General features: G+C 37.9%; 1 protein-coding gene across 2 annotated transcripts in view; it reads left to right on the forward strand.

Moving 5' to 3' along the window:
- The window catches only part of TRPC1 (transient receptor potential cation channel subfamily C member 1), an 82,889-nt gene that overhangs the window by 42,289 nt on the left and 17,524 nt on the right, over positions 1-23,076 (forward strand). For both annotated transcript variants that reach the window (XM_036242793.1, XM_036242794.1), the window contains 3 exons: positions 252-588; positions 11,289-11,428; positions 12,863-13,006. In XM_036242793.1, the coding sequence (XP_036098686.1) occupies positions 252-588; positions 11,289-11,428; positions 12,863-13,006 (621 nt within the window). The remainder of the gene's footprint in view (positions 1-251; positions 589-11,288; positions 11,429-12,862; positions 13,007-23,076) is intronic.

Below are 23,076 nucleotides of genomic sequence, written 5' to 3' on the forward strand. Positions count from 1 at the left end.
AAAAACTTGCTCAAGGTCATTTAATCAGTAGCAAAGCCTAAATTTGAATCTAGGTAATCTGGCTCCAGAGTCTATGCTCTTACCTCTACACTCTGTTACGTGTAAGAAAAAAATTTATGTGGACCATATAAAATTGATTTTATGCTATTATTAAAACTTTGAATATTAATTAAATAATGGTATTATTACGAGATTTTATTACATTTACAGGTTTCACTTTACTTTTTTTGTATGTGTGTATTCTTTTTCAGTTTGTATCTCAGTCTAACTGCCAGCAGTTTCTGAACACTGTTTGGTTTGGACAGATGTCAGGTTACCGACGTAAGCCCACCTGTAAGAAGATAATGACTGTTTTAACAGTTGGCATCTTTTGGCCACTTTTGTCTCTTTGCTATTTGATAGCTCCCAAATCTCAATTTGGCAGAATCATTCATACACCTTTTATGAAATTTATTATTCATGGAGCATCATATTTCACATTCTTGCTGTTACTAAACCTGTACTCTCTTGTCTACAATGAGGATAAGAAAAACACTATGGGACCAGCCCTTGAAAGAATAGACTATCTTCTTATACTGTGGATTATTGGTAAGTATCAAGTTCATCTGAAAGGTTCTGCCTTTATTTAGCCCATTAATTCTTCTTTGCTTTGTAGCATATTAAACATCTGCATTCAGTTTGTAATTTTACATTGTTTACACATCAAGAATTTGAACACTTCCCTGATCGTTGAAGATTTAACTAACATTTTGTAAAGATAAATGTTCCTGAACTTGATCATAAGGGAACAGAGCTCGTAGTTAATATTACTTAGTTACATGGAAGTCAAACTTTTTTATTCTCAATCTCTAAAATAGTTTGACTGTTGAAACAAAAAGTTTGCTGATGAATGCTTTTTTTGGTATAAGAGTGTGAACCTATTCTTACTTATTTTGAAATGCAATATGTTTTATACTTGGTTACATTTTAAGAGTTAAGTATTTTGTTTTATTATATCATTAATTTTCCTTTTACGAATCTATGAATGTTTGTAGTTACAATTTCCTGGTGACTCACTCTAAAAAAAAGTTCTTTGTATTGATAGCTATATCTCTTTAGAAATTACAGGAGGTGTGTGTGTGTGTGTGTGTGTGTGTGTGATATTTTGTTTTGTGAAAATTGAGTTTTATAAGATTAAGCTGTATAATGAATATTTTAAATGACTTTTTGCTGCCCTTGCCCTTTTTTTTATGAGGGTGGGAGGTAAGGTGTGGAGGAATAGTCATATTGTCTGTTTATAGACTTTATTTCTCTCTGGATTTTCAACCTTGTTTTTAACCTTAGCATCTCTTATTTTTCTACTCTTTGCTATAGAGTACTAGTATTGAAATATAGTCTTTTCTATGGTGTAAAACATTGATTGATTAATATGTTTTTGATTGTTTCAATTAAATAATTAGAGAATAATTAATTTACAATATTCACTTTTAATTTTTCTTTAGCTGTAAAATTAATGTGCATATTAGGGATTTTTTAATTAGTTAATTTCAAGTAACTTAATTTCAATCAGTTCTTTACTTTTAGCAGTATTCAATCCATGGTACACTAAAGTTTAAAATTAGGTAGATAAAACAGACTTTCAGTCAGGTGGTAGAAGACATATACCATGTGGTCACCTCCTCTTACAACCACAGCAAAACTACAACTAAACTACACAGCAGCCATCATTGAGAATCACCTGAAGTCTAGCTGAATAGAACTCCTGAAACTAAAGATGTACAGAAGAAGATACATCGAGACCTGTAGGAGGAGTGGAGACGTGATGCAGGCTGTTTACCACCCACTGTGGTGTTGAGAATTGGGAAGCTGGTTGTTCCCCCTGAGGAGTAGAGGTTTATCCTGAGGAGTGAAGTCTCAGAGCCCCACACCACACTCTCTAGCCAAGGTCTCCAGTACTGGGAAAAGAAGTCCCCATAACTTCTGGTTGTAAAAACTAGCAGGGATTATGACCGAGTGAGATGGAGAGCTGCTAGAGTCCCAGGCATTCCTCTTAAAGGGTCCATTCAGGGACTTAACTTGCTGACCAACTTACTCTCTCTGGACTCTAGTGCTGGGGCAGCAGCTGGAGACATACAAGGAGGAACTGAATTGTCTGGCTTCAGGGTGAGAGCTGGAGGGGCAGCTTTCTTTCAGATGGAAGTGCTGGTGGAAGCAGTTGTTCCCTTGTGGAGCCCTCCTTCAGCCCAGTCATGGGTGCAGATGGGCTCCATATCTGAATCTCAATCACCTGGCTAATACTGTTCACACGGCCCTGGTGATTCTCTAAGACCCTTCCCTACTCAACTTGCGGGCCCACCCAAGCCTCTTCCAGTGGCTTTTCCATACAAATGGCTTGTCTTGGCCCAGCCAGTGTGGCTCAGTGGTTGAGCGTCAACCCATGCACCAAGAGGTTGCTGGTTGATTCCTGGTCAGGGCACATGCCCAGGTTGTGGGCCTAATCCCCAGTTGGGGCATGCGGAAGGCAGCCAATCGATGTTCTCTCTCATCCATGTTTCTATCCCTCTCTCCCTCTCCCTTCCTCTCTCTCTAGAATCAATCAATAAAAAACAAAAACAAAAAATAAATGGCTTGTTTTGGCAAATGCTGCTGACATTTCTAAAATCTCTCAAAGGTTCACAAAACTCAAACAATAGCATCTGGCCTTGACATGCCCCCTGTACTCTTGTTAAGCAGCCTCAACTCTGGCACTAGCGGCAGCCAGTGTTGATTCACAGTTTAGCCTCTCTCAGGCACTTCTGAGCTCAGCACAAGTGGAACCCATCTGGACATTACTTTGTAGCTTATACCAAGTGGTTCTAGGCAGTTCACAGGCAGCAGCTGACATTGGCCAGCACCAGATCCCCTCTCAAGAGGCCCAACACATGCAGTGTCCAGCTTCAGACAACACCAGAGCACTACCCAACTATCTCTACAAATGACACACAGGCACCAGAGCCTCACTAAAGCAAATCCTGCTTTGTAGATTTTGCCCCTGCACAACAGCTTCTCCACTGGAGTCACAGCCATTCCTTACAACCACTCAGCGTGAGGGTCTATCCCTCCCATTGACGTGCCAACAGCAGTAAAGGCTGAACTACAACAGGAGGGACAACCCACAGAAGGGACACACCTGGAGCACCTGGCTCAGGTCACCAGGAAGACTGCACCCCACAGGACACCTACTACATTAGGCAACTCTACTAAGACCAGGAGACATAGCAGCTCTCCCTAATACATAGAAACAAATTCAGGGTGGCTGTCAAAATGAGGAGACAAATAAATGTGTCCCAAATGAACGAACAGAATAAAACTCCAGAAAAAGAATGAAACAAAATGGAGACAAGCAATCTACTAGATGCAGAGTTCAAAACACTGGTTATAAGGATGCTCGATGAACTTAGGGGAAGAGAAGATGAATTCAGTGAGAACTTCAGTAATAAAATGGAGATAGAAAACATAAAAAAGAATGTAATAACTGAAATTATGAATATATTACAAAGAATCAACAGTAGATTAGATGAAGCAGAGGACCAAATCAGCAAGTTGGAAGACAAGGTAGCAGAAGACACCCAATCAGAACAGCAAAAAGAAAAACATCCAAAAAAATGGGGATAATTTAAGTAGCCTCTGGGACATTAGACATACTAACATTCACATCATAGGGGTACCAGAAGAAGAAAGAGAAAGGAATTGAAAGCCTATTTTAAGAAATAATGACAGAAAACTTTCCTAACCTGGTGAAAGAAATAGACATGCAAGTCCAGGAAGCACAGAAAGCCCCAAACAAGATGAATCCAAAGAGGCCAACACCGAGACACATCATACTTAAAATGCAAAAAATTAAAGACAGAATCTTAAAAGGAGCAAGAGAAAAGCAGTTAGTTACCTATGAGGGAGCTCCCATAAAGCTGTTAGCTGATATCCCAACAGAAACTAGCAGGCCAGAAGGGATTGGCACAGAATATTCAGAGGGATGAACAGCAAGGACCTACAACCATGACTACTCCACCCAGCAAAGCTATCAGTTAGAATCGAGGGACAGATAAAGAACTTCCCAGAAAAGAAGAAGCTGAAGGAGTTCATCACTACCAAACCAGTGTTACTTGAAACCAGTATTACAAGAAATGTTAGAGGGGCTTCTTTAAGAACAAAGAAAAAAAAGATCCAAAATATTAATGATGAGCCTGGCCGGTGTGACTCAGTGGTTGAGCGTCGACCCATGCACCAAGAGGTTGCCAGTTTGATTCCTGGTCTGGGCACATGCCCAGGTTGTGGACCAAATCTCCACTGGGGGGCATGCAGGAGGCAGTCACTCGATGTTTTCTCTCTCTCCCCCTCCTTCTCTCTCTAAAATCAATAAAGAAAAAAAATTAATAATGAAATGGCAATAACTACATATCTACCAATAATTATTTTAAAGGTAAATGGATTAAATGCTCTAATCAAGCCCTGGCCAGTTTGGCTCAGCGGTTGTAATGTCCACCTGCGGTCCGGAAGGACCCGGGTTCGGTTCCCGCTAAGGGCATGTACTTCGGTTGCAGTTTGTTCCTGGCCCTGGATGGGTCATGTGGGTGGCAGCCACTTGATGTGTTCCTTTCACGTTGATGTTTCTCTCTCTCTTCCTCTCTCTCCCTCCCGCTCCATCTGAATAAAAAAATGGAAAAATGTCCTTGGGTGAAGATAAAAAACAAATTTTTAAATGCTTCAATCAAAAGACATAGAGCCCTGGCCAGTTTTGCTCAGTGGTTAGAGTGTCAGCCTGCAGTCCAGAGAGACCCGGGTTCAGTTCCCGCTAAGGGCACGGATCTCAGTTGCAGTTTGTCCCCAGCCCTGGTAGGGTTGTGCGGGTGGCAGCCACTCGATGTGTACCTTTCACATTGATGTTTCTCTTTCTCTCTTCCTCTCTCTCCCTTTCACTCTATCTGAACAAAAAATGGAAAAATGTCCTCGGTTGAGGATAAAAAAAAAAGACATAGAGTACTGAATGGATAAGAAAACAAGACCCATATATATGCTGCTACAAGAGACCTACTTCAGATCTCAAGACACACACAGATGGAAAGTAAAGAAATGGAAAAGGATATTTCACGTAAATGGAAACCAAAAAAGCTGGGGAGCAATACTTATCTTAGACAAAATAGACTTTAAAACAAAGGCTATAACGAGACAAAGAAGGACTCTGCAATTTTACTTCAAAAAGATATATGCATCTCTATGTTTGTTGCAGCGTTGTTTATGATGGCCAAGATATGGAAGCAACCTAGGTGTCCATCAGTGGACAAATGCATAAAGAAGAGGTGGTGCATGTGTACAATGGAATATAACTCAACCATAAAAGGGAGTGAAATCTTGCCATTTGCACAAACATGGATGGATCTGGAGGGTGATGTGGTGGTGGTGTAGGTTGGACAAAGGACAAGTGTCATGATTTTACTTATATGTGGAATCTAAAAAATAAGATAAATCAATAAGCAAGGCAGAAGCAGACTCATAGAGAACATTTTGATGATTGCTGGATGGGAAGGGGTTTGTGGGGCTTGGTAAGAAAGGGGAAGGGATTAAGATGTGCAAATTGCTAGTTATAAAAATAATCATGAGGATGTAAAGTACAATATAGGGAATAGGGTCAATGATACTATAATAACTATGTATGGTGCTAGATGGCTACTAGACTCATAAAGGTGCTTATTTTCTAAGTTAATAAACGTATAATCACTATATGTACAACTGAAACATTATATTGTATGGCAGTTGTAATTGAAAAATAAAAGCTAGTTAAAAGTAAAATTCGGTACATAAAGTAAAAATAATACACATCAAAGGCAAATAGTTTCTTTTTGTTATTATTTCCTGTGTTTCTGCTGTTTTTTCTAAATTGGTATGTTTTAGTTTAGGAAATAATTTATACTTTATCATATATAGTTCCAAACTGCATTGTTATAGATCTTTTCAAAGTGAAATTTGTGTATAGTGTTATTTGAGTAGGTTGAAATATTGAGCTGAAAGGAATCTGTAAGTAATACATTCTTCCTCTATTCATTTAAATGGTTTCTGAAGGATTGCTGTATATACCATAGTCATAATGAAAGGAAATTTTATATTACTTATTCATAACCTATTGTTTAAATGGTAGTAAGAAATACTGTCTTCTTTGTTTTATAAATAAGATTTTTTACCCAAGTCTGTATAAGAATCAAATTAAAGTTATATTTCCTAGCAGTGAGTAAAAACTCATTGAATTCAAAGAGTCATACCACTCTTTGGATAGCATAAATATACTGCTGCCACTGAATTTCATAATAATAGTAAAATGATGACTACTCCTTTTTAATCATGTGCCCCAGTTTTCAATAACATTGCACACACACACACACACACACACATAATGATTAATATTCTAACCATATTCTGCCTCAGTAGAACAGTGAAATGTGGGTTAAGCCAGTAAAATTTCTGGAATTATTTTACTTTTCTCAGCACACCTTCTGCTTGTAGCCTAATTAAGGTAAAAATGAACAAATAAAAAACCCAAAGCACAATAACTTGAGAATCACAAATATAAGTTTAAAAATCTCAAATGAGTTAAGTGCTACTAAGTAAAGGTCATAGAGCTGGGAGAGCGAGCATATTGTAAGGGCATTTTACCTAGGCAGGGACATTGTGAAGGCTGTCTTGAGGAAGTGCTAAATGAGCTAATATATAAAGGATAAATAGGAGTCAACTAGGAGAATTGGGAGAGAAAAGTATTCTAAGCTGATAACAATAGTTGAATTCAGAGGCCCGTGGCAAGAGGAGGCACGGTACACAGGAGGGACTGAGTGAAGGCTGGAGCAAGGAAGTGGAATTCAAGGTGAAGTTGTAGAAAGGGGTGTGCTCTAGACCATGTTAAGTAATTTTTGCTGTACTAAGAATAGTGGAAAACCACTGCAGATTTTAAGTAGGTGAGTGACACAATCAAACTTGCCTTTGAAAGAGCACCTGGCGCAGTGGGAGAAGGGCTAGGAGGGTGGGTGGGGCTGTGGCGAGCAGAGGTGGATGGGGACCCACAGGAGGTAGTTCAGTGCACCAGTGAAAGGGGCTGGTACCTTGGATTTATGGCCGTGTGGCAGAAAAAGAGAGAAAGAAGCAGATTTGAGAGGTATTTACAAAGGAAAGCTAATAGGACATAGAAATACATATTACGTAGGGGAAGAGGGAGATTTTTCAATAATATAGATGTTTTGGAAGAGTACTGGGTTTGGAGATTTGTGGTTTTGGATAGGTTGAAATTGAAAAGGCTTCAAGATATCCCAAAGAGATGTCAGTCAGACAATTGGATATCTTAATCTGAAGCTCAAGAGGATTTGTAAGCTTGAGCCAACTATATGTGAATAAACTGGTCATGGATGTGGCACTGGAGAAAGTATAAATTAGAAGAGAGGACCTAGGAGCAAGCCTTGAGGAATCCCACGATGATAGGATTACAGTTTACTAATGTTAGTTACTGATTCTAAAAAACAAAAACTAGAAGAACTCTAAAATATAGTACATTGATAATATAGTTTGAAGTTACTGTGTTCTTCCAATCCAATTCAGAAGTATGAAATACGTCAAGTGTATTAGTTCATTTTTGGTGTGGAGTGTTGCACAGGACACAGGAAACTACTTGACGGTGGTACTCACAATTCTTTCATGTCTGCCTTTCTTGATCAAAAATCTCCAATTCATGTTCTAATTTTTGTCAAGAGGTTTCTTTAGGTATAATACTGCATTTTACCAAATGCAAGTATACTTATTTCTGTAAGCATTTTTTCTTTTGGTTTACTGTTTTAGTGTCACGGTGTTTGAGTTAATAAAATGTAGACTATTTGATTTAGCATTTCACATAGTTTTTATCCATTTATTATATTATATTTTTATCTACCCCCACCATCCCTTCTCCCTTATCTGTTCATTTATTTTTTTCAAATCCTTACCTGAAGACATTTTTCTGTTTATCATCAGATAGAGTGGGAGGGGGGAGAGGGAATGAGAGAGAGAGAAGCATCGATGTGGGAGAGACACATCGACTGGTTGCCTTCCATACGACCCTGACCAGGGCTAGATGAACTGCAACTGAGGTATGTGCCCTTGACCGGAATCGAATCCGTGACTCATTGGTCCATGGGCTGAGCCAAACTGGCCAGGGCTATCTATTCATTTTAAATAGAAGCTTACCCAAGTGGACTTTTTAAAAGATTTTTTAAAATAAATTTTTAGAGATAGAGGAAGGGAGAGGGAGAGAGAAAAACAGCAGTGTGAGAGTGAAACATCAGTCGGCTGCCTCCTGCGTGCTCCCTACTAGGGATTGAACCCGCAGCCTGGGCATGTGCCCTGACCAAGAATCAAACTGGCAACCTATCAGTGCGCAGCATGACACCCAACCAACTGAGCCACACCAGCCAGGGCCCAAGTGGAATTCTTAAAAGAGTATTTTTTGTCAGATATGCACATATTTGTAAATGTTTTTCTATATAAAACATGGGTACTATGTAATTAAGATGTTATGAACAGTTTTTTTCAAGAATGTTTCATGTGTTTCCCAGGGAAACTATTCTGCCTACTGGTAATCCAGAAAATGATTCTGATTGACTTAACTTGATCTTCACCCATACGTTATGTTGCAACACTATTCTTTTGTTCCTTCATAATCTTTAAAAATATCTTAATTAAGGAATGTATCATAAAACTATCATGGGTTATGTTGCTGTTCTCTGGTACTCCCAGGAATATATAACTATGAAGGAACCTCTAGCCAAAAGGAAGTTTTGTTTGTTTGTCTTATCTGTGTATATTTATTCACTTAGCAAATTTTTGGAGCAGCCATAATGTATCAGGCACTATTCAGGACATTTTCATTTAGGATATTGGTTAATAAAACAAAGATTCTTACAATAAAACAAAGAGCTCACCCAAAGGGAGGGGAAGATAGTTAATACTAGACATACTAAGTAAACTATATCCAGTGTTTAAACATGATGAGCACTAAGGGAAATGAAAGGGAGAAGCAGAGTTGGAGGATTGGGAGTCGAGAGCATGGGGTTTGCAGTTTTAAATAGGGTGATAAGAGTAGGTGGTGGGCAAAGACATGAAGTGAGGGAGTTAGCCAGATGGGTATCAGGGTGAGGGGTTTCCAACTGAGGGAAGTACCAGTGTAAAGGTCTGAAAACAAGTCGTGTGTTCAAAGAACAGCAAGGAATCAAGGAGCCAGAGTGACTAGAGTAATAGAAGAAAAGATCAATAGGAGAGGAGGTCAGAGAAGAGGTCATGTAGGGCTTTGTAAGGCATTTGATTTTGACTCTGAGGGAAATGAGATGTAAGGAAAGATGCAATGCCCACTCTGCGCAATCAGCAACAGTGATTGTGGGTTCCCATTTCCATTCCCACTCACAGGACACCGTTAGGCAGAAACCTGGCACCAGGTGTACTGAGCTCTGTAGAAGGATACAAACAGGAAGTACAGCATGCCACATGACAGCTTCAAATAGATCTTTATTGGCAGTTCTTACAAAAGTTTAGGGCTGCTTCAAAACCTCATAGAGGGCCCACTCAGTTGTTTGAGATGAAGTGGTATGAATGGGTGTGGGCTACCCCAGCTAGAGAGGCCTCAAATCCAACAGGAACAATGTCTTACAAAGCCTAAGAGTGTAACTCCCACTACAGGCGAACTCCTATGTCACGGGAGGTGTCACACACAGAAGCTGAGGCCGGTGCTCTTCAGCATGCCTTCCCATATTTGCTATCTACTTCAGGGTCTCTGAGTTCACTGACAGTCTCCTGGTCCACATGCCTTTTCCCAATCAGTGATTATTTTTATAATGTTGAACCAGCTGTCCTGATGTATTTTTCTTAGCACAGTATGTTTCCAAGGAAGCCACTTTAGTAGGTGGTAACATGAGGTTATGTTCCCATGAAGAGAGAACCCTTCGTCCTCTGGGAGTTACTTCAGGGTTTTGAGGGGAAAAGTAACATTTGGCATTTTTTATTTTTTTAATCCTCACCTGAGGACATTTTTCCATTTTTTGTTCAAATAGAGTGGGAGGGAGAGAGAGAGAGAAACATCGACGTGAAAGGGACACATCGAGTGGCTGCCACCCACACTACCCAACCAGGGCCGGGAACAAACTACAACTGAAGTACGCGCCCTTAGCGGGAACCAAACCCCGGTCTCTTTGGACCGCAGGCTGACGCTCTAACCACTGAGCCAAACTGGCCAGGGCAACACTTGGCATTTTAAAAGGATTACTCTGGTTGCTCTGTTGAGAATAGATTTTAGGGAGATTGGAGTACCAGAAGGGAGACCAGGTAGGTTATTAAAGTAATCCAAGCAAGAGATGATCATGGCTTGAAGTTGAAGTGGTAGTGAGAAGGGTTAGATCCTAAATATATTTTGAAAGTAGAACCAAAAGATTTTGCTACTGCATTGAATGTGTGATTTAAAAGAAATATGGGGGTACAGACTGACAAGCCTCAGAGGAAGGGGCATTTGTGGGTCAAGAGATAAACCACAGAACTTGCATGTATGCATGACCAATGAACATAGACAACAAAGCTGGGGATGGGGTGGGGGGAAGGGGAGGAGGGTGTCCGCGGGGGAAAAATGAGAAGCATCTAACAAAAACAAATGAATAAATGAAAAATTTAAAGAAAATAAATAAAAGAAATATGAATTAAGAATGATTCAAAGACATTTGGATGGAGCAACTAGAGGAATGGAGTTGCCATCCAAAGAAATAAGGAGGCCTTACGTGCAGTGAATGTAGGGGCAGAGATTAGGAGTTCAGTTTGGACATGTAGGACATCCATTTGGAGACAGCAGCTAAGTACCAATACAAGTGAAATTTAAGAGTGAGGTTCAGAGGATGATTATTATATAAAAACACATTGACACATATGTGGTATTTAAAGCCATTAGACCAGACTGGATGAGGTCGATATAGGAGTGAGTAGATGGAGAAAAGGAACCGGAACTGAACCGTTAGGATGGGTGTCAGTGTGTGGCATCAAGCTGTTATTTTACGCTCTTTCACATTACTCCCTCTCTGGGAAAGAGATTACCATATGAAATTTAAGATTATTTTCTTTCGAATTTTTCACTGAAAATTTTTTTGTTTTGTTTTTTCCTTCTTAGTGGGGCTATAGCTGATGTAAATGTTATTTATTTAATACTTTGGGTCCAAAAGTATTTTTCAGTTTATTGAAGTAAGAGAGCGCTATCTGATTTTTCTTCTTCTTTTTCTTTTTTTTTAAAGGGATGATTTGGTCAGACATTAAAAGACTCTGGTATGAAGGATTGGAAGATTTTTTAGAAGAATCTCGTAATCAACTCAGTTTTGTCATGAATTCACTTTATTTGGCAACTTTTGCTCTCAAAGTGGTCGCTCACAACAAGGTGACTATTAACAATGTCAGTTGGAGGCACAAATGAAGTTTATTTAGAAAAACCTGAGATATTTAGCTACCTAAATCAGAATTACATTGACTCAAATCTGTATCTGTTATGTTTTCATTTTAACCTATCCATGTGCACATTGTTTCCTTCCTTTCCAATAGTTTAAAGAATGTTAATTACCTTTAAATGTTTGTTACCTATTATATGCCAGGCACCATGGTTGATACTTGCCATGCTTGATCTCATTTTATCCTCACAGGGACTCTATGAGATAGATGTCCTTATTCCCATTTTTCAAATAAGGAAAATGAAGTGCAGAAATATTAAGTAACTTGTCTAAGACCACACAGTAAGAAACCAAGTCTGGACTTAAATCCAGATCTGTCTAGGCATTTTCTTTCTACCAAATGCTAATTCCTTATATCTGAACTAGGTTTATGTACCTCATTAACCTGGATATACTTAAAATGAAAACACAAAGTTACTTAAATTAATTAGTGTTAGATATCTTTATATCTGGCAGAAAAAAAGTTTATCTGAATATTCGTTATATAGTGTTTTATACATTCCAAATCATGATTATTATCTTACACAGCTTTAAAAGTAGTATAAATGTAATTATTTTTCTGATGACTGTATTTTAAATTTAGAATTTAATAAAAATCTAGCCTTATCAACATCTTATAATTTTACTTTTATAAAGATTTACACTACCCCAAGCCCAGAAAAGGTAATAGATTTTATGTTAACTATCTTTGTTTAAACTCTGAGTTTAGAATTCTTCTGAGGTGTCATGTTCAAGGAACTAAAAGATATAGTATTGTCTGGTTTTTCAAAAAAAGGAACCTATAGACTTTAGAAAAGGTGAACTGGTTATCTAACATAATTTTATTTAATTAAAAACAAAACAACAACAACAACAAAAAACTCTGTTCCTTTAAGTAATTAGGACGTGTTCAGTGATTGGAATTGTAAAGTTAGTAAGAAATAAAAATTGGTCATACATGGTTCAATAAAGAGTCGAGGGTCATTGATTTTTAGACTCGTTCATTCTAGAATCCTGAGTCAAGGGGCTAGGTTATTTTATTATGATAGCTAATAAATTGACATGTAAACATACTTAAAATTTGTGTTGTAGAATTTAAGAAAAATTAGCAAGTGTTTCATTCATAAAAAGTTTAATGACAGTTTTAAAAATTATTTTTAAACCTCACAATTTCTGAGAAAACCTTATATAGAGTATTGCCTCATCTATGTAGAAATATTTAGTTAAAACAATGTTATTTCTATTAAAAGAAGAGACCTTTTTAAACATAAATAGTGATCTCCTACAAGGAGACATAATTAAAATAGTTTTTTATTCCCCAATACTTGGAATATGTTTTTATTTCCTAAATTTAGAGAGCTACTTACCTTTGGCTTTTTCTTCCGTAGTTTCATGACTTTGCTGATCGGAAAGACTGGGATGCATTTCATCCTACACTGGTGGCAGAAGGGCTTTTTGCATTTGCAAATGTCCTGAGTTATCTTCGCCTCTTTTTCATGTATACAACAAGTTCTATCTTGGGTCCATTACAGGTAAATAATTAAAATTTCTTAAAGAATATTTGTTAGATGTCATTATTACTAACATCTTTCAATTTGTCCACTGGAACATTGTTCTCTCCTGATGTTAAAGCTAACCTTTGCTTCTGAAAATAATTAACAATTGAAAAGCCTGCATTCATCTACTTTGCTTCTGGCTGATAATCGTTTGCTTTCAGGTATTCAAACTTTACTACACTGTGGTCCGTTGTCACTCTCTGTCCAGTCCTTAGACATAGATATCTTTTAAATAGAGTTATAATTCAGACATTAGAGAGACATAAAAATCTGTTTTTTTATTCAAAATGAATCTCACCTTTAAAGTTTTAAGTGATAAATATCTGGGAGGTGTATAAACAGAAGTTATACTATTGGAAATATGTAAGCTAAATTGGAAAAAAATACTCTTTCACTGTTTAATAAGTATTAAATCTATTAAGTTGGAAAATAGTATATTTAGAGCTAAACAATTTTATAGAGTTCATGTAGTACAGCTTTATGTGTTACAGTATTTTATAGTTAAAGAAATTGAACTGGTATGTGATTTGTTCAAAGTAGTATGGTCATTATACGTGAGAGTTCAGGACTAAATTCTAAGTCTCTTTACACTAAAGAAATAACTCATAATTGGTTGAATTTACCCCACAGGTTTTAGTCTTTGATTCTTTTTAGAAAGTGGAATCAATTCTACTAGGTGATTGGCTCTACATGTACTCTAAGTTATCTTATAAGTCTGAAACTGAGCAATATTTATTTTTCCTTGATAAATTAAAGCTTACTAACGATTTAGATTCTCTTTTATATTTTGAAAAAAGATATTTTAAATAAAAGACATAATTCCTTCTCCAGAGATATGAATATAAAATATGTAGGGGAAATCTGATTTGATTCGGTTTGTGCTGTCCTGCAACAGTGTTTCCTGAAGTGTGACCCTTAACCAAATCCCAACTGAAATAAATTTGGGACACACTGCATTCCATTTACTTCTTTTGGGAATTCACAGTTCACATTAGCACGTTAAAGCCTGTGAGAAAGAAGTAAAGAAACTTGTTTAACGTTCAAACTATCATTACTTAAATTCATTTAATGCTGTACCCATCTTTCATGAAATGTTCTCAGTTCTCTGTTTTCCTCCAAAACCTGGTATATGAAACACTGGTTTAGAACATCTCTTATTTTGATTTGATTTTGCCACTAATATCTTTTATGAATGTTTTAATTAAGAGTCAACAGTATTTTTATATGCACATTATTTTTTAAGCTAAAAATTAATGGTATCACTAAGTTTGCATACTAGAAATTTCGTTATAAATTTCTACAAAGAATTAAAAACGAGAAAGTGTCTTATCTATTTGTATTTTTTTAAATCATTTTTTATTTTCAATTACAGTTGACATACATCATTATATTAGTTTCAGGTATACACCCCAGTGATTAAACATTACATAACTTAATAAATGATCACCCCAATAAATCCCACACACATCTAGCACCACACCTAGTTATTAGAATATTATTCACTGTATTTCCAATGCTGTACTTTGTATCTCCATGACCATTCTGTAACAACCAATTTGTACTGTTTAATTCCTTCACCTTTTCCTCCCACCTCCCCAGCCCCCCTGCCATCTGGCAACCAACAAAAAGTTGTCTGTATCTATGTGTCTCTTTCAGTTCTGTATATTCACTTTATTTGTAGATTCAGTTGTTGATAGACATGTATTTATTGTGGTTTTATTGTTCATATTTTTTATCTTCTTCTTAAAGAAGACCCTTTAACATTTCATATAATGCTGGTTTGGTGTTGATGAACTACTTTAGCTTTGTCTTGTCTGGGAAGCACTTTATCTGTCCTTGGATTCTAAATGATAGCTTTGCAAGGTAGAGTCATCTTGGTTGTAGGTCCTTGCTTTTCAACACTTTCAATATTTCTTGCCATTCCCTTCTTTTGAGAAAACATCTAACAATCTTATGGGAGCTCCCTTGTAGGTAATGAACTGCTTTTCTCTTGCTCCTTTTAAGATTCTTTCTTTGTCTTTAACCTCTTGCATTTTTATTATGATGTGTCTTTGTGTGGGCCTCTTTGGATTCATCTTGTTTGGGACTCTCTGCGCTTCCTGGACTTGTATGTCTGTTTCCATCACCAAGTTTAGTGAAGTTTTCTGTCATTTTTTTTAAAAAAATAGGTTTTTAATTTCTTGCTCTCTCTCTTCTTCTTCCAGCACCCCCGTGATGTGAATGTTGGTATGCTTGAAGTTCTTCCAGAGTCTCCTTACACTATCCTCATTTCTTTTTTGTATTCATTTTTCTTTTTGCTGTTTTGATTGGGTGTTTTTGCTTTCTTATTTTCCAAATCACTGGTTTGATTCTTGGCTTCACCTACTCTACTGTAGATTCTCTGTAAATTATTATTATTATTATTATTATTATTATTAGTAGTAGTAGTAGTAGTAGTAGTATTTTTAATCCTCACCTGAGGACATTTTTACATCTATCATCAGATAGAGCAGGAGGGAGAAAGGGAGGAAGAGAGAGAGAAACATTGACTGGTTGCCACCCACACAGCCCCAACCAGGGCAGGGACAAACTACAACTGAGGTACGTGCCCTGAGAGGGAACTGAACCCGGGTCTCTCTGGTCCATGGGCTGACACTCTAACTGCTGAGCCAAACTGGCCAGGGCTGTAAATTATTCTTTATTTCAAGTAGTATATCCTTCATTTCTTACTGGTCCTTTATTACTTGAAGTCCTCACTAAGTTCCTTGAGCATCCTTATAACCAGTCTTTTGAAATCTGCATCTGTTATACTGCTTATCTCCATTTTGTAGGAGTTTTTTTCTGGAGTTTTGTTCTGTTCTTTCATTTGGGACATGTTTGTCGCCTCATTTTGGCATCCTCCCTGTGTTTGTTTCTGTATATTAGGTAGAGCGGCTACATCTTTTAGGCTTGGTAGAATGGCCTGTAGTCAGTGTCCTGTAGGGTTCAGTGACACTGCCTCCTTGATTACCCATACTGGGTACTTGAAGTGTGCCCCATCTCCATATGGACTGCACACCCTTGTGTTGTAATTGCATCTTGATTGCTGTTGGTTTGTCAATAGGAGAGATTTACCCAGGCCCATCAGCAGCAAGGACTGGCTGTGACCATTGACCTCAAATCACCTTTGAGGATTAGCCTTGTAAGGGCCAACCTCACATAGCAGAACTTATTTCAGCAGGGCTCTGGTACCCACTGAGTCTGCCTTCAGTGTATGGCTTGTGGAGGTGGTTGGGTGGTAGTGCTTCAGTGTGGTCTGAAGCTGTCCACTGGGTGTGCTGGCTCTAATGCCTCCTGGGAGTTGCAGGCCAAGATTAGCCACTGCCTGTGTTCTGCTCAGGGCCACCAAGCATAAGCTACAAAGCTATCTGCTGATGGTTGCTACTTGTGCTGGGCTTGGAGGTGCCCAAGTGAGGCCAAGCTGTGAACCAAGGTTGGCTGCTAGTGCCAGGCCTGGGGCCACTTAGCAAGAGGTATGGGGCTTGCTGAGGCCAGATGCTGCTTGTTTGAGAAACTTTAGGAAAGTCTGAAGCATGAGTCAAGACATGTCATTCCTATTGTAAAGCCACTGGAAACAACTTGGGTGGGCCCGAAAGTTGGGTTGGGCAGGGTCTCAGGGAATCCCCAGGGCAGGACCAACAGTTTGAGCCAGGTTAGTGGAGTCTCAGATACGGCACCTGTCTGCCAGCACTTTTTCCCCCCTAGATACCCTCCCACCCCCAGCATTGTTGTCTATGTCCATTAGTTATTCATATATGCATATAAATTATTATTATTTTTTTATCCTCACCCGAGGATATTTTTTTCATTTTTTGTTCAGATAGAGTGGGAGGGAGAGAGAGGAAGAGAGAGAGAGAAAGAGAGAGAGAGAGAGAGAGAGAGAGAGAAACATCGACATGAAAGGGACACATCAAGTGGCTGCCACCTGCACGACCAACCAGGGCCGGGGACAAACTGCAACCGAGGTACACACCCTTAGCAGGAACCGAACCCGGGTCTCTCTGGACCACAGGCAGACACTCTAACCGTTGAGCCAAACCGGCCAAGGCTATATAAATTCTTTAGTTTATCTCTCCCCACACCTAAGGTCTGTCAGTGTGAACCCTACTTTTTTATATGTCTCTGGGTCTGTTTTGTTCATCAGTTTATTTTATTCATTAAATTCTACAAATAAGTGAGATCATGTGATATTTGTCTTTCTCTGATTGGCTTCTTTCGCTTAGCATAATACTCTCCAGGTCCCTCCATGTTATCTCAAAGGATAAGAGATCTTTCTTTCGTACAGCTGCATATTATTCCATTGTGTATATGTACCACAGTTTTTGTATCTACTCATCTATTAATGGATACTTGGACTATTTCCAGATTTTAGCAATTATAAATAGTGCTGCTATGAACATAGGGGTACATATATTCTTTCCGATTGGTGTTTCAGGCTTCTTAGGTTATAGTCCTAGAAGTGGGATCACTGGGTCAAATGACAGTTCGATATTTAATTTTTGCGGAAACACCATATTGTTTTCCATGGTGGCTGCACCAGTCTGCATTCCCACCTTCAGTATACTAGAGTACCCTTTTCTCCACACCCTCACCAGCACTTGTTGTTTGATAATTTGTTGATGGCAGCCATTCTGGCAGATGTGAGGTGGTATCTCATAGTTATTTTAATTTGCATCTCTCTGATGATTAGTGACGTTGAACATTTTTTCATGTCTTTTGGCCATTTGTATGTCCTTTCATATGTCTTTTGGACATTGTATGTTCTTTTCTGTTTAGGTCTTCTGCCCATTTTTTAATTGGATTGTTTGTCTTCCTTTTGTTGAGTTGTATGAGTACTCTATATATTTTAGAAATTAGACCCTTATCTGATGTATCGTTAACAATTATGATTTGCGAATATAGTGGGTTCTCTTTCTATTTTGATGCTTGTTTCTTTTGCTGTGCAGATGCTTTTTAGTTTGATGTAGTCCCATGTATTCATTTTTTCCTTTGTTTCTCTTGCCTTAGTCATTGTATAAGTAAAAATTCTGCTGCGTGTGATGTCTGAAATTTTGTTGCCTTCATTTTCTTCTAGGATTTTTATGGATTCACAAGTCACATTTAAGGCTTTTATCCATTTTGAGTTTATTTTTGTGTATGGTGTAAGTTGATGGTCTAGTTTCATTTCCCAACACCATTTATTAAAGAGGCTGTCTTTACTTCATTGTATGCTCTTGCCTCCTTTGTCAAATATTAATTGAGCATAGTGTCTCGGGTCAATTTCTGGGTTCTTTGTTCTGTTCCACTTGTCTATGTGCCTGTTCTTGTGCCAGTACCAAGCTGTTTTGATTACAGTTGCTTTGTAGTATAACCTGATATCTGGTATTGTGATCCCACCTACTTTGTCATTCTTTTTCAAGATTGCTGTGGCTATTTGGGGTCTTTTTTGGTTCCATATGAATTTTTGAAGTATTTGTTCTAATTCTGTGAAATATGTCGTTGGTATTTTGATGGGGATTGCATTGAATCTATAGATGGCTTTGAGTAGTATGGACATTTTAATGATGTTAATTCTTCCAATCTATGAACAGGGTATGTGCTTCCACCTTTTTATATCTTCCTCTATTTCTTTTTTCAATGTCCTGTAGTTTTCTGCAAATAGGTTCTTTACTTCTTTGGTTAAGTTTATTCCTAGGTATCTTAATTTTTTTGCCATGATGGTAAATGGGATTGTTTTTTCAGTTTCTCCTTCTGTGAGTTTATCATTGGTATATAAGAATGCCATTGATTTCTTGACATTAATTTTGTATCCTGCTACTTTGCCAAATTCATTATTAAGTCTAGTAGATTTTTGATGGAGTCTTTAGGGTTTTCTGTGTATAATATCATGTCATCTGCAAATACTGACAGTTTCACTTTCTTCTTTCCAATTTGGATCCCTTTTATTTTTTCTTCCTGTCTGATTGCTGTGGCTAAGACTTCCAGTACTATGTTAAATAAGAGTGGAGAAAGTGGGCATCCCTGTCTTGTTCCTGTTCTCAAGGGAAATGCTTTTAGTTTCTGCCCATTAAGTATGATGTTGGCTATAGGTCTTTCATATGTGGCCTTTATTATGTTGAGATCTGATCCCTCTATTCCCACATTGCTGAGTATTTTTATTAGAAATGGATGCTGGATTTTGTCGAAGGCTTTTTCAGCATCTATTGATATGATCATGTGGTTTGTATTCTTCATTTTATTTATGTGGTGTATCACATTTATTGATTTGCGAATATTGTCCCAGCCTTGCATCTCTGGGATGAATCCCACTTGGTCATGGTGAATAATTTTTTGATGTATTGCTGGATCCGATTTGCTAGTATTTTGTTCAGGATTTTGTCATCTATGTTCATCAGGGATATTGGCCTGTAGTTTTCTTTCTTTGTAGTGTCTTTTTTTGGTTTTGGAATTAGAATTATGCTGGCCTCATAAAACGAGTTTGGAAGTCTTCCTTCTTCTTGAATTTTTTGAAATAGTTTGAGGAGAATGGGTGTTAGTTCTTTTTTTTGAATGTTCGGTAAAACTCCCCCGTGAAGCCATCCGGGCCTGGGCTTTTGTTTGTTGGGAGAGTCTTGATTACCTCTTTAAATTCCTTAGTTGTTATTGGTCTATTCAAGTTTTCTATCTCTTCCCAGTCCAGTTTTGGGAGACTATGTGTTTCTAGAAATTTGTCCATTTCACTTAGATTGTCGAATTTGTTGCCATATAATTGTTCATAGTAGTTGTTAACGATCTTTTGCATTTCTGTGGTGTCAGTTGTTACCTCTCCTCTTTCATTTCTGATTTTGTGTATTTGGGTTCTCTCTCTTTGTCTCTTGGTGAGTCTAGCTAAGGGTCCATCAATCGAAAAACTAGCTCTTTGTTTCATTGATCCTTTGAATTGGTTTTTTTGGTCTTTATGTCATTTATTTCTGCTCAGATATTTACTATTTCCTTCCTTCTACTTGCTCTGGAGTTTTCTTTTTGTTTGCTTTCTAATTCTTTAAGTTTGAGGTTAGACAGTCAATTAGAAATTTTTCTTGTTTCTTGAGGTAGGCCTATAGTGCTATGAACTTTCCTGTCAGAACTGCTCTTGTTGCATCCCATAGATTTTGTGTTGTTGTGTGTTCATTTTCATTGGATTCCAGGAAGTTTTTAATTTCTTCCTTGATCTCCATGGTACTCCTTCATGGTTTAGTAACATTATTTAGCCTCCATGTGTTCAAATGTCTTTGCATGTTTTTGTTGTAATTGATTTCTAGTTTTATGCCATTGTGATCTGAGAAGATGCTTGATATGATATCAGTCTTCTTGAACTTGTAGAGATTTAGTTTGTGTCCTATCATGTGGTCTATCTTTGAGAATGTCCCATGTGCACTTGAGAATAATGTGAATTCTGTAATTTTGGGGTGTAATTCTCTGTAGATATCTATTAAATCCATTTGGTCTAGTGCTTCATTTAGAGTCTCTGTTTCCTTGCTAATTTTTTTCTAGAGGATCTATCCAGAAGTGTCAGCAGGGTATTGAAGTCCCCTGCTATGATTGTATTGCTATCGATTTCTCCTTTAAAGTCCTCCAGAAGATTTGTAATATATTTTGGTGCTCCTATATTGGGTGCATATATGTTTATCAAGGTTATATCTTCCTGTTGGATAGATCCTTTCAATATTATGTAGTGGCCTTCTTTGTCTCTAGTTATGGCCTTCATTTCGAAATCTATTTGATCAGATATGAGTATTGCTACCCAAGCTTTTTTTTCCTTTCTGTTTGCTTGGAAGATTTATTTTTCCATCCTTTTACTTTCAACCTATGTGAGTCTTTTGTTGTGAGGTGGGTCTCTTGTAAACAACATATATGTGAGTCATGCTTTCTTATCCAATCAGCTACTCTGTGTCTTTTTATCAGAGCATTGAATTCATTTACATTTAAGGTGATTATTGATATGTACTTATTTATTGCCATTTTTGTTTAGTTTGGTTATATTTTTCTTCCTATTTCTTCTATTAATTACTTTTAACATTTCTTGCAGTGCTGGTTTGGTGCTAATGTAGTCCCTTAGCCTTTTTTTTTTTTTTTTTTTTTTGGTCTGGGAAGCTCTTTATTTGACCTTCTATCTTGAATGACAGCCTTGCTGAGTAGAGTAGTCTTGGATTCAGATCCTTGTTTTCATGACCTTGGTTACTTCATGCCATTCCCTTCTGGCCTGTAGTGTTTCTTTTGAGAAGTCAGCTGAGAGCCTTATGGGGTTTACTTTGTAGGTAACCTGTTGCTTACCTCTTGCTGGTTTTAGGGTTCTCTCTTTGTCTTTAATTTTTGGCATTGTAATTACTGTGTGTCTTGGTGTGGGCCTGTTTGGGTTCTTCTTACTTGCGGCTCTCTATGCTTCTTGAATTTGAATGCCTTCTTCCTTCACCAAATTAGGGAAGTTTTATGTCATCATTTCTTCAAATATATTCTCTAACCCTTGCTCATTTTCTTCTTCTTCGGGGACTCCTATGATGTGAATATTAGTATGTTTCCAGTTGTCCCACAGTTCTCTTAAGCTATCTTCCTGTTTTCTAATTGTTTTTTCCTTTTGGTTTTTTGATTGGTTGATTTTTTTCTAGCCTGTCTTCCCATTCACTGATCCGGTCCTCAGCTTCCTCTACTCTGCTGTTTAGACCTTCCAAATCTGTTCTTTATTTCTGATATGTCATTATTGATTTCTTCTTGGTGGTTTTTAATTTCCAATTGGTTGATTTTCAACATTTCTATGTCCTTATTCATATTGTTGAGCTTCCTCAAGATCATAGTTCTGAATTCTAGCTCTGTTAACTTGCCTAACTGCTCCACATTATCTCATCTTTGGTAGAGGTCTCTTGTCTTTCATTTGGCTTTTGTTTCTTTGTTTCACCATTTAGCTATCACAGTAGACTTTGGAGCCTGCCAAATTTTTTTGTGGGTGTTGGTGTTCTGCTGTTATGGCTCCCTTTCCTGGGTTTAGATGCGTGAGGGAGGACCCACATTAAACACCAGTGTCAAGTCTTACTTTCCTGGTTAGAGTTGCTAGCCCAGGAATGGTACAGTTATCCTCTAGCTTTTTGCCTGGAGGCTATTAGCAGTGGTTACTTGCCTTGGGTTCTCAGTTGAATGAAAAACTTCCTCAGGTGCTCAGCGTAAGGGGATTTCCGGAGGGTGGGGCAGATGCTGGTTGTTAGTGGGCCTCAATTTGCATTTCAGTGGCCCACCTGGGTGGGGTTAAATCTCCGAGGGAGAGGCCGCTTTCTTTATTTTAGTTGTAATTTCAGTTTGGTCCTGGAAGAAGGTCTGTGTAGCTTCTATTCACTCCACCACCATTTTGGAATCCCTATCATCTGCATTGTTTAGTCCCTTCCTCACAGATGCTGATTCAATAGATTGGGTCAAATCTGACATCATGTGAGTGAGTGCATTTGGCCATCCCTTTTATATGTCAGGAAACTAAGGCTCACACAATGTTAGAAAAAAGACTTGGTGTAAAATGTTAGCAGTTGCATCTTTTTGGGGAGTTTATTTGTGACAGGCACCTGTCACAGACACCAGAGAGGTGTTATTGGATAGCCTCCTGAGTCAGAGGGAGAGGGCTGTCCCCAACCTGGATTCTTGTCTTCTCATAGAAATGAATTTATACTAGAGACCTTGAATACATTGTGATAAAGTGAATTTATTAAAACATTAAAGCAAGTGAATTTATTTTAACCACTCTGCAAAGCACGCACATTTATTAAAGAAGCAAGGCAAGCAAATCTATGCATCTGACTTATGAAGCACAGATAGGCTCTCAGCTAATCTGAAGAGGGCGTCGGGTGTGGGGTTCCTACTTTATATACTTCCCTGTCTATCAGGTTTTTGTTTGTTTGTTTTTAATTCCTCTGGTAGATATCCTGGTACAGATGAACTCTGAAGTTCTCACCTTTTCTTTGTTATGGCTTTTCCACAATTTATGGGAAGCTTCTGGCAATTAAATCCTGGCTGATAGCTTTCCGTTAAACTGTAGGTTGAGATAAGACTAT

Source organism: Molossus molossus, unplaced genomic scaffold (assembly GCF_014108415.1).
Source record: "Molossus molossus isolate mMolMol1 unplaced genomic scaffold, mMolMol1.p scaffold_m16_p_5, whole genome shotgun sequence".
Lineage (NCBI taxonomy): Eukaryota > Metazoa > Chordata > Mammalia > Chiroptera > Molossidae > Molossus > Molossus molossus.